General features: G+C 47.1%; 1 protein-coding gene across 1 annotated transcript in view; it reads right to left on the bottom strand.

Annotated features, from left to right (window-relative positions):
* The window catches only part of HSPA9 (heat shock protein family A (Hsp70) member 9), a 49,365-nt gene extending 34,079 nt beyond the window's left edge, over window positions 1-15,286 (bottom strand). The window contains exons 1-6 of the mRNA XM_068277924.1: window positions 15,084-15,286; window positions 7,289-7,347; window positions 6,253-6,340; window positions 5,417-5,598; window positions 3,538-3,662; window positions 2,051-2,124 (exon numbers count right to left, since the gene is read on the bottom strand). Of these exons, the coding sequence (XP_068134025.1) occupies window positions 2,051-2,124; window positions 3,538-3,662; window positions 5,417-5,598; window positions 6,253-6,340; window positions 7,289-7,347; window positions 15,084-15,149 (594 nt within the window). The 5' untranslated portion in view covers window positions 15,150-15,286. The remainder of the gene's footprint in view (window positions 1-2,050; window positions 2,125-3,537; window positions 3,663-5,416; window positions 5,599-6,252; window positions 6,341-7,288; window positions 7,348-15,083) is intronic.
* Between the last annotated feature and the right edge of the window lie 267 nt (window positions 15,287-15,553).

Genomic DNA, 15,553 nt, shown 5'->3' with positions numbered 1-15,553 from the left:
TGCATAGCTCCAGTCCCTGCCCCCGTCCCTTCCCTCCAATCAGCAGGGAGGGAAGGGATGCAGGCGGGGACTGGAGTTCTGCAGGAGGCGGGGAGAGCAGCAGACTGACACTATAGAGATAAACACAGCCAGCTCTGACAAGCTGTTTGTCAGCAGCGTGGCTGTAATTTATGAGGGATTGCAGAGTGCAGGGGGACCTTAGGGGGGTTTGGGATAGCAACAGAGGCTGGGCTGTATAGGCAGGTCCAGCCTCTGTATGCAGATAATATTCTTCAAACCCACCTCGGGTTCTCTTTAAAGAGAAGGCACCATAAACAGCCAAAATTTTTACTGTACCCTATAAATTATAGCAAATGGTTGCATTTTAAATTGCAAAGCATAGTTGACATTGGTGACCATGAAAAACTATCAAGGCCTGCCCATTAATATAGAATAGAGATCAGCAAGCATCATTCTGATTAAATGAAAGATGTTCATAGCATAGGCTCTAAACCCTTCCTTATGTTAAGTGTTTGTATTGCTGTCCAATTTACAGATAGGAAGAAAGCCATTTATTTCCACTGCTAAGCAGACCCTTCATTGAGGTGTCCCTCCTAACAGCGACACCTAAAGCAGTGCTGGGCCAAAATTACGCATGAGCGTAATTACGCATCGTAATTCAATGTAAATTTACGCGTAACTTATGGTCTTACGCGTAATTATTTACGCGTAAGACCGTAAGTGGTATCGTAATTACACTGTCTACCGTAATTGCTAGGCATGCGTAATTTTACGAACACTTACGCGTAATTACTAACGTAAAATCTCCCATTTTCTAAGAGTAGCCAATCAGTCAACATCCTAAGCAACCAATAGTATCTTCTCCCGCCCTTCAGTATAAGCGTACGTTTTGACGCATACGAATGATATGTACGCAATAACTGTCACATTGACGGCTATTGCGTACATATCGTCCGCATGCGTCAAAAAATACGCATTAATGGTTATTACGGCACTACGCGTAACATCGTAGTGTAAGCGCCTTCATTACGGTATCCTTACGCGTAATTGCGTAAGTTTACGCGTAATTACAGTGATGTACCGTAGATAATTTCCTACGCCGTAACCGTAATTGCGTAATAGCGTAAAATTACGCGTAATGATCCGTAAGCGTAGATTTTTCCATTACGAGCAGCACTGACCTAAAGTACTAAGAGTAATAAAACCCCAAGACAAAGGCTCTAATTCTTTATCACTATCCAAAACAAAAAGGAAACTTACAATAAAAATAATACCGCTTTAAAAAAGGGACCCTTGTATGGACCATAAAAATATTAATCTGAAGGTGACCCCTGATGGTGGTGGGATGGCGAGGTGCTTCCAATCTGTGAGATTCTTTCCACCATCCTCATTAGTACTAAGGCAGCATTCCCTCTAGTAATGTGTACTTCTATCTGGCTGCTGGAATGGAGAATATCCAGACGCGGGTCCAGTCTCCTTCCATCTAAATCTCACTCACCTGGTGGGAAAATCACATCGCAAATGGAGGCTGGCAGTGTCTGGGTCAGCTCTGGCACAGAATACAGATTGGCAGAAATAATACTGCTATATCACCAAAGAGGATAATGGTAGGAGGGAGGGATCGATCCTCATCAGTACATTCCTCACCTGGGACCACCTTTACATTACCAATACAGCATCCCTTTAATAGTACAAAAGAAATTCCATTCTATCCATCCTTATCCAACACATTTAAATTGAAGCAATACTGAACTGCCCCCCCCCCCCCCCCCTCAGAGCAGCAGGAACTACTCACACGTTCCTCAACTCCCAGAATCCTCAGAACACGGCTACCGGTGTGTCACCAGGAGCCGTGCACGGACATCAGAAAGCCACTGGCAGTTACAGAATGTGTAGAAGGCGGCGCCTGGATGTCAGTGCGTAGTCCCCTGCTGCTCCAAACTCCCCAAAAACTCAGCTTTGTTATCCTACTCAGGCATGACGGTGAGTTTAGACTTACAGATAATGGGGACTTAGTGGTTATCTATATTACACCAAACAGGATTCTTACCTGTCTCTGGGAGTCATTGAAATATGCAGGCACGGTGATGACAGCATTCTTGGCATTATGGCCAAGATAGTTTTCTGTAGTGGTAAAAAGGACACTATTATTATGCAACAAAATAAAAAAATTTTTTAAGTACATACAGTAAAGTATACAGGCAATGAAAAGCATGCTTTCCTGTACGTGGTAACATGTGTGTGTTTAGAGGTAAGACACTGCAGCAGTGCCTTACTATAACGCTACATGTTACCATGCAATGCTAATGTCGCACTGTGAACGTCGCATAGACTTTATTGCGGTGCGGTAAGCTGCGTTATAAAATGTTATGGACGCAGCTCCGCAACGCCTCCCCCTGTGAACCTAGCCTAAAGGATATCGTCAATTCCATGCAGTCAGTTTCCATCAGAGCACATATCGTATATACTTGCAAGCAAGGACGAATTTTTGACCCCCCAAAAAGTGGGTCAAAAGTTGTGGGGGGTGTTTCGGCTTATATGCTGGTCGGCTTGCTTGCAAGTATATACGGTACCATTAGTAGAGAAGACTGATCAAAAAGTGCTCTTAGGCCTCTTTCACAGTGCGACGTTAAAGTCGCACGTTAGAAAATTTAATAACGCAGACTAACGCACAGCAATACAAAGTCTGTGCGACATTCACAGTGCACACGTTGCATTGTGTGTAACGTGTAGCTATATTCAGAAAGTGCTGCATGCTGTGCGTTTAGCAATTCATTATTATTATTATTATTTTTTTTTTTTTTATTTATATAGCACCAACATCTTCCATAGTGCTGTACATAGTACAAACAAATAATGGGGAACAAATATACATGAAGTAAAAGACACTGTACAGTCATGGCATTGATTAGAATACATACAAATACATACATAGTTGATGTGTTGTTGGTACATGTGCATATGTTAAAAATACAGCGGTATGAGAAACACTAGGAGGAGGTCCCTGCTCTTGCGAGCTTACAATCCTTTTTTTTTTTTTTTATAAATATAACGCATGCGCCGTTTTCGTTCTATTACTGTGCAATGAAAACGGCGCACCAAACGCAGGGCTAAAGAATGTACTATAACGTCCAAGTTATAGTCTTTCAATGCGTTGCATTAGGGGCACGTTATGTGACCTTCGCATCAAATGCACCGTCCCACTGTGAAAGGCCACAATGCTACGTGTGCTCAGGTATAAAGCTACCAGACTCAAATATTCCGGCAGCACGGTAGTGGACAGCACTGTTGCCTTGCATCCCCAGTTCAAATCTATGCCATGACAGTACATGCATGGAGTTTGTATGTTTCTGCCCAGTTTGCGTGCGTTTCTTCTAGGTACTTTGGTTTGGTCCCACAGCCTCAAATAGGCCCTTATCTGCAGGTCACCTGTACATTCAACAGAATGTCATCAATAGATCATGAACAGCAGTTTCCAGTGGAAGATGTGTACGATCTGCAGTGGTAGTAACAGAATCAAGCTCTCTCTCTACTAACCGGCTGTTTCTTTCATCTTCATCAGTACAAATGCACCAATCTGACTTGGAGAATAGAGTTTCCCATGAGCCTCTAGCCAAGCATCACCATTGGAGGCACGTACAAGCTTGAATGGTACATTTTTTCTACAGGAAACAAAAAGTTGTATAAGATGCAAATCACAACTTTAACAATAAAAGCAAAAGTTAAAGCAGTCAAAACAAAAATAAAGAATTAAAAGAAATCAGTTTAACTTTTGTGCAAGATGAAACCTACTTCAAACTTACCTGCAGATGTCCTGTGCCCACACCAGGACTAAATGATCCTCCGGTCCCCCGCTGCAGCTCAGTTTCACAGTCAGCGGGGACTGTGCCAGACCCTGGCCGCTCCCATCCTTTATGTACGAGGTCTTCTTGCTCAACCTCTGTGCAGGACGCCCCCGACAATGGTAGCGTGAACAAGGACGTGCGCAGCCAGGGCCGCACAAATGTAGTGGCCACTGACTTGTAAGTCGACGGAGCTGAAACTGAGCCATGGCCGTAGGACCGGAGGATAACGTTGTCCCGATGCAGGCACAGGACATCTGCAGGGGCCGGTAGAAGCCCCAGGTAAGTTCAACTTTTTTTTTTTTTTTAATTATTATTATATTCATTACAGGTTTACTTTAGCTTTCATCTGCCAGGTTAACCTCTTCCCTCCATGCTCCGCTAATCACATGACTGGAGAACACCAGTAACCATTTGCTCAGCAGCATTAACACAACCCAACCCACTCCCACCTACCCATAAATGAGGAGTGTGATGCTTTTGTCTGTAACAAGGTATTTTTATGTACTTGCCCGTCAGAAAAATCTCCTCTCTCCCAGCACTACTAGTGTGCCTAAAATAAAATGTATTTAATTGAAAACAGCTGTTACTTCCCAGATGACTTTAGTACAGTAGAGTCTAGGTTATGCAGCTGATGCTGGATAAGTGTGCTTTCTGGTTGCTTGAGACTCAATGTTATAAATAGGCCTAGCTAATGCAGTATAATACCCCACTCTATATACATACCATAAATTCTGTATTAAAGGAAATCAGAGACTTCAGAAAGTAAAGATTTGATACTTACCTGGGGCTTCCTACTGCCCCATAAACACTTGCGAGTCCCTAGCAGACTCCCGCGGTTCTCTGTTCTGCAGCGATCAGCCCTGGGAACTGCTTCAGTCGTGTCAGTCTGGGTCTTCTGCGTATACACAGGAGGTCCGCCCAGAAGACGCAGACTGGACCCGACAGCCAGTTACCAGGGCTGATCGCTGATGAACAGCAGACCGCGGGGAGGACGGAGAGGAACTCGCATGTGTTTATGGGACGGGAGGAAGCCCCGGGTAAGTATCAAATACTTTTTGAAGTCTCTGGTACACTTTAAATGTTAAAATACAGTAACTGAAAGTATATTATCCTTGGGGCAGCCGTGGAACCGAGTGTTTAACCACAGCTCAGCACAGAAACAGCCTTAGAAGTTGGCCTTCACCACTGAGTACTGCTGGCAATTTTCGCTGGTTGGCCGAGACGGTTTGTTAGCCAAGTTCAGGATAACAGGGACTCTACTGTATGTGACCCTGGATAGGACAGTGCTGGGGATAGAATAAAAAAAAACAAAAACACAAAACGTTCTTTCAAAATGCGCTGTTGCCCAAAGCACTACTGGGAACATCAGATGATGCAGTTTATGCACGGTGGTCGACTTTATAGTATGGTCACAACTGATTTCATTCTATTGCTCAGCACCTCTGTGTAGAAGCATAACTACTTGTGTCTGAAATGCAAGTGAATCCTGAATTAGCGAGCCATTTCACTGACATTTCTTCCCAATTTTAATTATTTTATGACTGAACTCCCATCAGCCAAAGCTCACTTACATATCTTTCTGTACTTCAGGATCATCGAAACGGCGACCGATAAGGCGTTTAGTGGCATAGAATGTGTTGTTGGGATTGGTCACTGCCTGTCTCTTGGCTGGCATGCCGACCAGTCGTTCCCCATCTGCGGTAAAAGCCACAACGGAAGGAGTTGTTCTAGCACCTTCTGCGTTTTCAAGAACCTGGAAAAAGACGTAAAATGTATCACACTTGAACTAACCACGGAACTGACCATTCAATAACACTGCATCAAACCAAATCAATTACAAACTACAGCCCCACTGATCAATTTGAGATCAAATGGTGACTGGGAAAGGTTGTTTTAACTGGGTTTAGGACATGAAGTGTATCAGGACATCCGATCTGGCGATCGCCAAACCCCGATTAACTTCTCCCTCTAAGTTGCTACAACTCAGAGGGAGTTGCTGTTGAAAACAAAAGAAAACCCTGAGAATCCCCTATGAGGAGATGGAATGGCCCAAAACCTGTCAGTTCTGTCAGATTTTAACTGCCTACTTTTTTTTTTTTTTTTTGCGATAGTGGTCCTTCAAAGGGAACCTAAACTGAGAAGGATATGGATTTTTCCCTTTTAAAATAATACCAGTTGCCTGACTTTCCTGCTGATCCTGTGCCGCTAATACTTTTAGCCACAGCCCCTCAACAAGCATGCAGATCAGGTGCTCTGACTGAAGTCAGACTGGATTAGCTGCATGCTTGTTTCAGGTGTGTGTGATCCAGCCACTACTGCAGCAAAAGAGATCAGGAGTGCCAAGCAACTGGTATGGTTTAAAAGGAAACATCCATATCCCTCTCAGTTAAGGCTCCCTTTAACTTACCTTTGCTTGTTTTCCTTCCATTACAGCAACACAGGAGTTTGTTGTTCCCAGATCTATTCCAATAACTGCCCCTTTAATGGCTTCAGAGCTATAAAAAAAATAAATAAATAAAATAAATGTAAATATTGATATACAGTTACTCCACAAATCAGAAATGTAATTAGATTTAAAATAAATAAGTAGGAGACCCTGTCACCACCAACTAGGTTTCCCCTTATTTGTATTATAGAAGTGAAGGTGAGCAGGAACCTTCCCAGCAGGTACACCGGGAGCAGCAAGTTCCCTGCTCCTGTCCCCTCCTTCCTGTCTGCTAAAGTCATTGGCCACACGTGTTTCACTGGACACCACAGACTGTACAGAGGCCGACATTGTGGATAAAAGTAAGAAGTACATCTTCTCTTACTTTAACCACTTCTCTACCACAGGGTTTTTCACCTAAAAACCACAGCAATTTTCACATTTAAGGGAGGCAAGGGTTAATGGGCTTAATGGGGGTATAATTTATTTAAAAAAAACCTCACTGATGCTGATCAGTCACTAATGCTGTGCTAGTTATCTGAGATCCTCTCACGAGTGATCTCAGTAACTGTAACAGCATAGTGACTGATACAATGTTTACACACATTCTGCATGAATGATCACCGTCATTGGCTTTGTGAATACATGTTCACATCAGCCAATCACGGACCAGCAGGTGCCCGACGCGTATGCACATCCGCGTGGACGCGAACGCGATCGCGAACAGCAGCAAAATAAACAGGAGTTGCCTATCTACGCCCCTGTGACTCAGGTGAAGTTTAAAGGGGCGTAGATAAGCGTGGCAGAGGTTGTTAAGTGGTTAAAGGACAGCATAATCACATACACTGTTTTTTATAATTCAGGAAAAAAAAAAAAAATAGACCTATAGACCTGACAGAGGTATAGAAATACTCCAGCTGACATATAAAAAAGTATAAAAATGAAATAGAAGAGCAAAGCAAAGAAAGAAATGATATGGATTATCATTGTAAAAAAAAAAAAAAAAAAAAGGACTTACGCATAGTTTCGTGCGAACATCCCTCTGAGAATTTCTTGACTGAGGCCATTGAAGTAGTCCTAAAATTCAGAGTTGTGTTAAGGACATTTTAGTCATTGTTACAAGAAAAAAAACAAAACAAACAAACCCCATTAAATGGATTATGTAGATAAGCATACGCATGCAGTTTCAGTTTGTTTTTAATCGTTTTTTTTTTTTTTTTTTTTTTTTTTTTTTTTTTTTTATTGGTTAGGGCCTAAGGGGGAATAAAGGGGGGGGGGGGGGGATGGATGAAATGATGCATGCATCAGAATCCCCATTGTTAAGGCACAGCAAATTGATACAGATGCGACTTTGCATCAGTATGGGAACGGAGGAAGCACCCCAGTGGAAATGCAGCATCAGGCCCCTTGAACACGAGCACACTGCCGCAGTATTCTTCCCCACCACAAGGGCCATGAAAGTCTATGGAGACTTTCATACTTCATGCAACATGGCGCACCAGAAGTATATACTGCAATCCCGGTGCAGAGGCTGCAGCACATTACCGCATGATCCCAGCGTGATGCAACACGGACCAATGAGAACCCCAGCTACGTAGTTCCTGCTCAGCAGGTAGTACGTCACTAGCCAGGGGGCGGGGTTCCTATGGATTTGACCTTATTGCCACACCGTGGCGCAGGGTAATATGAATTCTCATCACATCCGCTGTAAAAAACGGCCACAAAGGACACCTGAAGTGAGAGATGTATATACCACCATATTTAATTTTTAACAATGCAGATTGCCTGGCAGTCCTGCTGATCCTCTGCCTCTAATACTTATAGCCACAGACCCTAAACAAGCATGCAACAGATCAGGTGTTTCTGATGAAAATCTGACTGGATTAGCTGCTATGTGGCTCAGACACTACTGAAGCCAAAATGATCAGCAGGACTGCCAGGCAACAGGTATTATTATTTATTGTATTTATAAAGCACCAACATATTACGCAGCGCTGCACAATAGATAAATGGGTTAACATACAAGGTAGAACATACAGGAAACTCACAACAAAACAAGATCATGCAAATGATTTGATAATAATACAGTGTCATAGGTCAAAATAGAGACTGTTCTAGTCCACGAGAGCGGTGATTGTCAGTAAGTTTGCATAGTCAAGCTGGAAACACTAGGGAGGAAGGCCCTGCCAGAGGCTTACAATCTAAAGGGTGGGGTGGAGACAATAGGTGCATCTTTTGAGAGGGTGTCTAACAGAACATATTATGGTGCTGGTGTAGGGGGGTATGCGAGCGTGAAGAGGTGAGTCTTGAGAGCTTGTTTGAAGGTATTAAAGGTGGGGGCGATTCTGACGGCTGGTGGGAGCGAGTTCTAGAGAGTAGGGGCAGCCCTGGTGAAGTCCTGAAATCGTGCGTGTGACTGAGTTAGGCGTGGTGCGACTAGGCGCAGGTCATTGGAGGATCGGAGGGGGCGGGCTGGTATGTGCCTGTGGACCAGATCAGAGATGTAGGTTGGGCAAGTCTTGTGCACTGATTTGTAGGCCAAGCACAGGATTTTGAAATTGATCCTAAAGCTGATGGGGAGCCAGTGTAGGGCTTTACAGAGTGGAGTTGTAGAGGCGCTGCGATGAGAAGAATGTATCAGTCTGGCTGCCGCATTCATTACCAATTGAAGTGGGGCAGTACGGTTAGAGGGGAGGCCAGACAAAAGAGAATTGCAGTAGTCTAGGCGGGAGATGATAAGGGCGTGGATAAGGAGTTTAGTGGTGTCAGGGGACAGGTATGAGCGGATCTTGGAGATGTTGCGGAGGTGGAAGTTGCAGGATCTGGCAATACCTTGGATGTGGGGTGTAAAGGAAAGTTCAGAGTCCAGGGTAACGCCTAGACAGCGGGCTTGGGAGGTAGGGCGGATGGTAGTATTTTTGATAGTGATGTGCAGATCTGGGAGGGTGGAGCTGTGCGGGGTGGGAATATTAGCAGCTCAGTCTTGTCCAAATTAAGCTTCAGGTACCTGGCAGCCATCCAGGAGGAAATGGATGTGAGGCAGGCGGAGAATTTGTCTATGATAGAGGAGGAGAGATCTGGGGTGTGGAGGTACATCTGGGTGTCATCGGCATACAGGTGGTAATTGAAACCCATGGAGGAGATGATTTTGCCAATTGAGGCAGTATAGAGTGAGAAGAGTAGTGGTCCTAGGACGGAACCTTGAGGAACACTAACTGAGAGGGTTGTAGGAGTGGATGAGGAGCCATTGAAAAATGTTGTGAAGGAGCAGTTGGAGAGGTAGGAGGAGATCCAGGCTAAGGCTAGGTCCTGAATGCCCATTAACTGCAGGGAGTGGAGGAGGAGGGAGTGGTCGACAGTGTCAAATGCCGAGGAGAGGTCCAGGAGGAGCAGGATGGAGTATTTACCTTCGGCTTTGGCAAGGTCATTGACCACTTTGGTGAGGGCTGTTTCTGTAGAATGGGCTGTGCGAAACCAGATTACAGAGGATCGAGAAGGGAGTTGGAATTGAAGTTGGTCAGGCGTTGGTGGGCCAGGCGTTCAAGAATTTGAGGCAAAAGAGAGGAGAGAGATTGGGCGGTAGTTGGATGGCAGAGCAGGGTCAAGTGAAGATTTCTTTAGCAGGTGAAGTACAGTGGCCTGTTTTAATACAGAGGGGAAGATGCCGGTGGAGAAGGAGAGGTTAAACAGGTGGGTGAGGACAGGGGCCAGATCAGAAAAATGTGGGCACAGAGCATCAGACGGGACCGGATCTAGGGGGCAGGAAGTGGCAGGTGAAGTTGCCAGCAGCTGGTTGACTTCCTCCAACGTGACAGGATTGAAGGAGGTAAGGGAGGAGAAAGAGGTAGGAGTAGGATGGGGTGATGGAGAGAAATATCCTTCCGGATGGTTGTAATTTTGTTGATAAAGTAGTCTGATAGGTCAGTGGCTGAGAGGGTGGAGGTTGGGGGGGGGGGGGGGGGGGGAGGTGTGGGGTTGAGTAGGGCATTGAAGGTGGCAAAAAGACGACGGGGGTTGGAGGCTTGGGTAGCGATCAAGCGAGTGAAGTATATCTGTTTGCTATCAGCGAGGGCAGTATGGTTCGTCTGCAACTTGGTCTTGTATCCCAGGAAATCATGGTTGTGGCGGGACCTCCTCCATTTGCACTCGTGTTTCATTTTGTAATTTTTTTTGTGAGGGCAGTGTGCCAAGGTTGGGGCGACAGTTGGTACGAAAGGTCAGGGGAGCAGCATGATCTTATGCCGGGCATACACGGCACATTTCTCCATTCAATTATGCGCCGACTCGAGCCAGCGGCTGGATGCCGGCGCGTCCCCGCACGGATCGATTGCCGCTCGTCCCCGCTGCAGCGGCTAATAAGCCGCTCGTTTCTGGGCATTGTTCTCCCCGCTGGTATTGAGCACAGTATCGATCCGGCGGGGTATCGGACTCGTCGGATATTATCAATCGAGCCATCAGGCTCGATTGATAAGCCTCCCTTCCTGCCGTGTACGCCCAGCATAAGGCTGCCGAGAGGTTACGGTTGTATTGAGCTGCCGCTTCGTTGGGGCAGGTTAGGCTGGGGAGGGAGGAGGAGAGGGAGTGGAGGGGTGTGGCTAGTGCGATGGGGTCAAGGTTGCGCAGATCTCTCTGCCAGCATCCAGTTTGGGGAGGGGGACAGGGGTGCTGGACGGAGTGAGGGTGAAGGGGAGGAGGTGGTGGTCGGAGATGGGGAATGGTGCAACGTCCTGATTTGTAAGTGTGATGGCTTTGGAGAAAATTAGGTCCAGAGTATTACCAGCGCTGTGGGTGGGGGCTTTAGTATGCTGAGTGAGGCCAAGGGAGTTGGTGAGGGAGAGAAGCTGAGTGGCAGCAGAGGTGGTAGGCTCATCAAATGGAATGTTAAAGTCTCAGAGGATGATGGTTAGGAAGGTCGGTGGGAACCAGGAGGCAAGGTTTCCTAGGAAGTGCAATATTGTACTGGAGGTGGGGCAATACAGGACTGCAATAATGGCTGGGAGGGGATGGTAGAGGCGGATAACATGGGCCTCAAAGGAGGTAAAGTAAAGAGAAGGGGGAGAGGTAAGGACACGGAAAGTGCAGGACGGGGAGAGGAGTAGGCCCACCCCTCCCACAGGCCTGTTATCTGGTCTTGGGGTATGGCTGAGGTGTAGACCCCCGTAGGATAGAGCTGCAGCCGCAGGCAGGTCAGAGGGGGTGAGCCAGGTCTCAGTAAGGGCAAAAAATGTGAGGGTTTTTGAGATAAAGAGGTCATGGATGGTTGTAAGCTTGTTACGGATAGAACTGGCATTCCAGAGACCGCCAGATAGAGGAAAAGATTGTCTGAGTATGGGGCGGATGGGAATGAGATTGGGGTGAGAATGTTCGTGGGTATGGGGAGGGTGGGAGGTGCGGCGGGGAGAGGGGCTTGGTGGGTGAATTTGGTTGTGGTGGACGAGGGGGGGGGGGGGGAAGTAAGAGGAGGGGAATGGGGGGCTGGGAGACAGGAGTGGGCCTGGGGTTAAGATGTGTGGAGAGAAGTGGACAAGGGACCAGGGGAAGGAGCAGATGGAGCCAGAACATGAGGCACCAATAGGGCGGTGATCAGGGGAAAGAGGAGCAGGTATGAGGGGGGTACGCATAATGATGTGTTGGGGATACATACTGTTGCACTGGGAGTGGTGGTGAGGTAGGTACGTAGGGAAAATGGTGCAGCAGAGGCTGGAGAATACTTGGTGGTGGGCTTAACTAGGGCAATTGAGCAGCGTTTAGTAGATTATCAGTGCAGTTAGTTTGTTTCTATTTGGTGGGGTGGCTTGTAGGCAGTGCAGTTCAGATACAAGTAAATACAAAATACAAGTAAATTACAACAAAGATAATGTTACCGTGATGTGGTGCTTATTTCTGCTGAATTCGGGTAAATTCGTTTTTTCGTCCTTTGAAAGCTACCCTTAGAAAGCGAACCCTATTGTCGGCGAACCGACAATGTGCTCTCCTTATATACACAGAGCTAGAGCAATGTGTAATCAGGAAGACCTGGTCAGCTGGCAGACAATATGTTAATTAAGGTATTGTTTACAAAGAAACAAACATGGCAGCCTCCATATGTCTCTCACTTTTAAGTTACTTTAATGTAAATAAATTTACTTGTAAAAGTACCAAGTAAGGAGCCCAGATACTATCTGCATGACACACTGCACTATACAGTAGGCCACAACCTTCTCAGAGAGATTCATGCTGTGCCTTTCACCTCTGCAGTATGAACAGTAGGAATGATGCAAGCCAAGTGCAATCAGCAGCCCCACCACAGGCTCTCAAACAAAGTCCATTTAAAGCCTATGCTGCTGGTCAGGTGATCATAATTTCATGACGTTTCTAGCGGAAGAAACCTCATTCACACAGAAAGGTAACATCTAAGCACTCTGTATAGTAAGCCAATACATGATATTTTTGGATCTTAGCCTTCACACGAGTTCATTTACTGCTTAACCTCCTGCGCGTTACGCCGCTCAGGAGATTTTGCCAGTTTGTGTCCCCCAAAATTAATTAATGCGATCAAATGGCTGTTAAATGTTAAGCTAGCACTAGGCTGGCTAGTACAAGTGTCCAGCACCCCCCCCCCCCCCCGATCCCCCGTTTATACATTACCCAGCCTCCCCGCCAGCGTTGCCAACCGCCCGTAAATTTACGGGCATACCGTAAATTTAGTTACAAATTTAGCTGCCCGTGAATTCCGTAAAGAATTCAGCAGCGTCCGTAAGGGCGGTCAATTGGCCGCCCTATGACTAGAAGGGGAGCAGCGCAGAAAAGAGGGAGCTCTCCCTCCCTCGCTCGCTCTCCCCTCCAGAACGAAGTGTTGTGCGGTGGCTGGCAGCGGGCGGAACTTACCTCCGTCTCGCTCCAAGCGCTGGAAGTTCTGGTGCCGCTGCTCTGGACCAGACTAGCGGCAAATCCATCAGACCATCCCACGCCTGCAATGAGACGGAGGGAAGTTCCGCCCGCTGCCAGCCACCACACCACACTTAGTTCTGAATGGGGAGAGCAAGGGAGGGAGAGACCCAAGGAGAGGGAAGGCGGGGGGAGATGCCCCCCCCTTCCCCACAGCTCTCCTCTGCGCTGCTCCCCTCCTGCTGGCTACCTATTTTGGGGACATATACCCCTGCCTACATATACACCTCTGGCTACATATACTGGGCACATATACCCCTGGCTACATATACCCCTGGCTACATATACCCCTGGCTACATATACTGGGCACATATACCCCTGGCTACATATACTGGGCACATATACCCCTGGCTACATATACTGGGCACATATACCCCTGGCTACATATACTGGGCACATATACCCCTGGCTACATATACTGGGCACATATACCCCTGGCTACATATACTGGGCACATATACCCCTGGCTACATATACTGGGCACATATACCCCTGGCTACATATACTGGGCACATATACCCCTGGCTACATATACTGGGCACATATACCCCTGGCTACATATACTGGGCACATATACCGCTGGCTACATATACTTGGCACATATACCGCTGGCTACATATACTGGGCACATATACCGCTGGCTACATATACTGGGCACATATACCGCTGGCTACATATACTGGGCACATATACCGCTGGCTACATATACTGGGCACATATACCGCTGGCTACATATACTGGGCACATATACCGCTGGCTACATATACTGGGCACATATACCGCTGGCTACATATACTGGGCACATATACCGCTGGCTACATATACTGGGCACATATACCGCTGGCTACATATACTGGGCACATATACCGCTGGCTACATATACTGGGCACATATACCGCTGGATACATATACTGGGCACATATACCCCTGGCTACATATACTGGGCACATATACCCCTGGCTACATATACTGGGCACATATACCCCTAGCTACCTGTTCTGTGGACATCTATACCGCTGGCCACCTATAGACCCAGGACTACCTGCGGGGCAGCACAATAAAGCAAATTCCTGAAAGATTTAATGCTAAAATTGATCAACAAATGAGCTGTGGTTTATGGCGCCCAACGGATCTTTCTCCGATCTGAGAGAGATCTGTCTCCTGGTCCTTAGCCCCCCAGTAACCTTTAACCTTCCCACCTGTTAGCACTAGCCTCTTCATTATGTCTAACCATAATCTCCCCCTACCCACCAATATGAATCCCATTTTAGTTACCACCCACTTACAAGAATATAAACACCCCCCCCCCCCCCCAATTTAGTGGAATAGTAGACAACCATTTCATTCTAGCAACTTGGTATTTTATTTTCCTCCTAACCCTGCTAACAGCAGTCCTCAGAGCAGGCTGTGCATGGAATAGGAATGAGGCTTCAGCAGGCCTCCATGCTGGATGGTGCAATCTGATGACGTTTTATGTAACCTTGCCGGGTGCAGGAAGAAGCATGAGATGGACTCCTTACACAACACACACACACTGTGTGCATATATGATATACAGCCTTAAACACCACCATATTATATATATATATATATAATAAACACATATCTAACACACATATATACAGTGTATTACTATCACACAGCCTTACACAACACACAGTGTATATAACAGAGGACAGAAGCAGCAGATCCTTCTCTGCACTATTCACATATAGCTGTTTATTATGATGTACACCACAAGACATTCTCTTATGGCTGAAGCGCTATTCTCGCTATGTGGAATGCCCGATATTCTATGCCAGCACCCCCCCTCCCCCACTCTGTCACTAAGGTCACCCAGGCACAGCAACATGACCAGGCAACCCATGCATGTAGCGTGTAATCACCTGACGGGCTCCGCTCCGGGGCACACGTGACACGAGGCGGGTGACGGTCTTGCTGGCGCTCAGCATGGTGTAGCCGGTCAGTGACGGGGACACAGCGATGGAATGAGCCGGGCACACTGGGCCACTTCTAGAAGTATCTGAAGCACGTGGGAGTGACTGCAGAGTTCACGGCTGGGAAGGCTCTGCCGCTGGCCCCGCCCTCCTGCTGTCACACGGGAGCCTGTCTGGGCTGCGTGCCGCTCTGTGGCCAGGGTCCGCTGTGCGTACGTCCGCCGGGGATGCTGTGCGTGTCCGGGGCGCTATGCGGGCTGACGGGTGGGATGTAGCCGCGGTGTCATGGGGAGACAGGCACACACTGGGCGAGCGCGGCGGGGCCATACGGGGGCCTCAGCCTCAAGGTCACCAGCAGGGACAGGAAGTAGCAGAGGGCTCAGCGTGGAGAATGCTGCTGCATGTGATGCCGGGTGCTT

Source organism: Hyperolius riggenbachi, chromosome 3, assembly GCF_040937935.1.
Source record: "Hyperolius riggenbachi isolate aHypRig1 chromosome 3, aHypRig1.pri, whole genome shotgun sequence".
Taxonomy (NCBI): domain Eukaryota; kingdom Metazoa; phylum Chordata; class Amphibia; order Anura; family Hyperoliidae; genus Hyperolius; species Hyperolius riggenbachi.
This window is presented reverse-complemented; position numbering and strand designations above follow the sequence as displayed.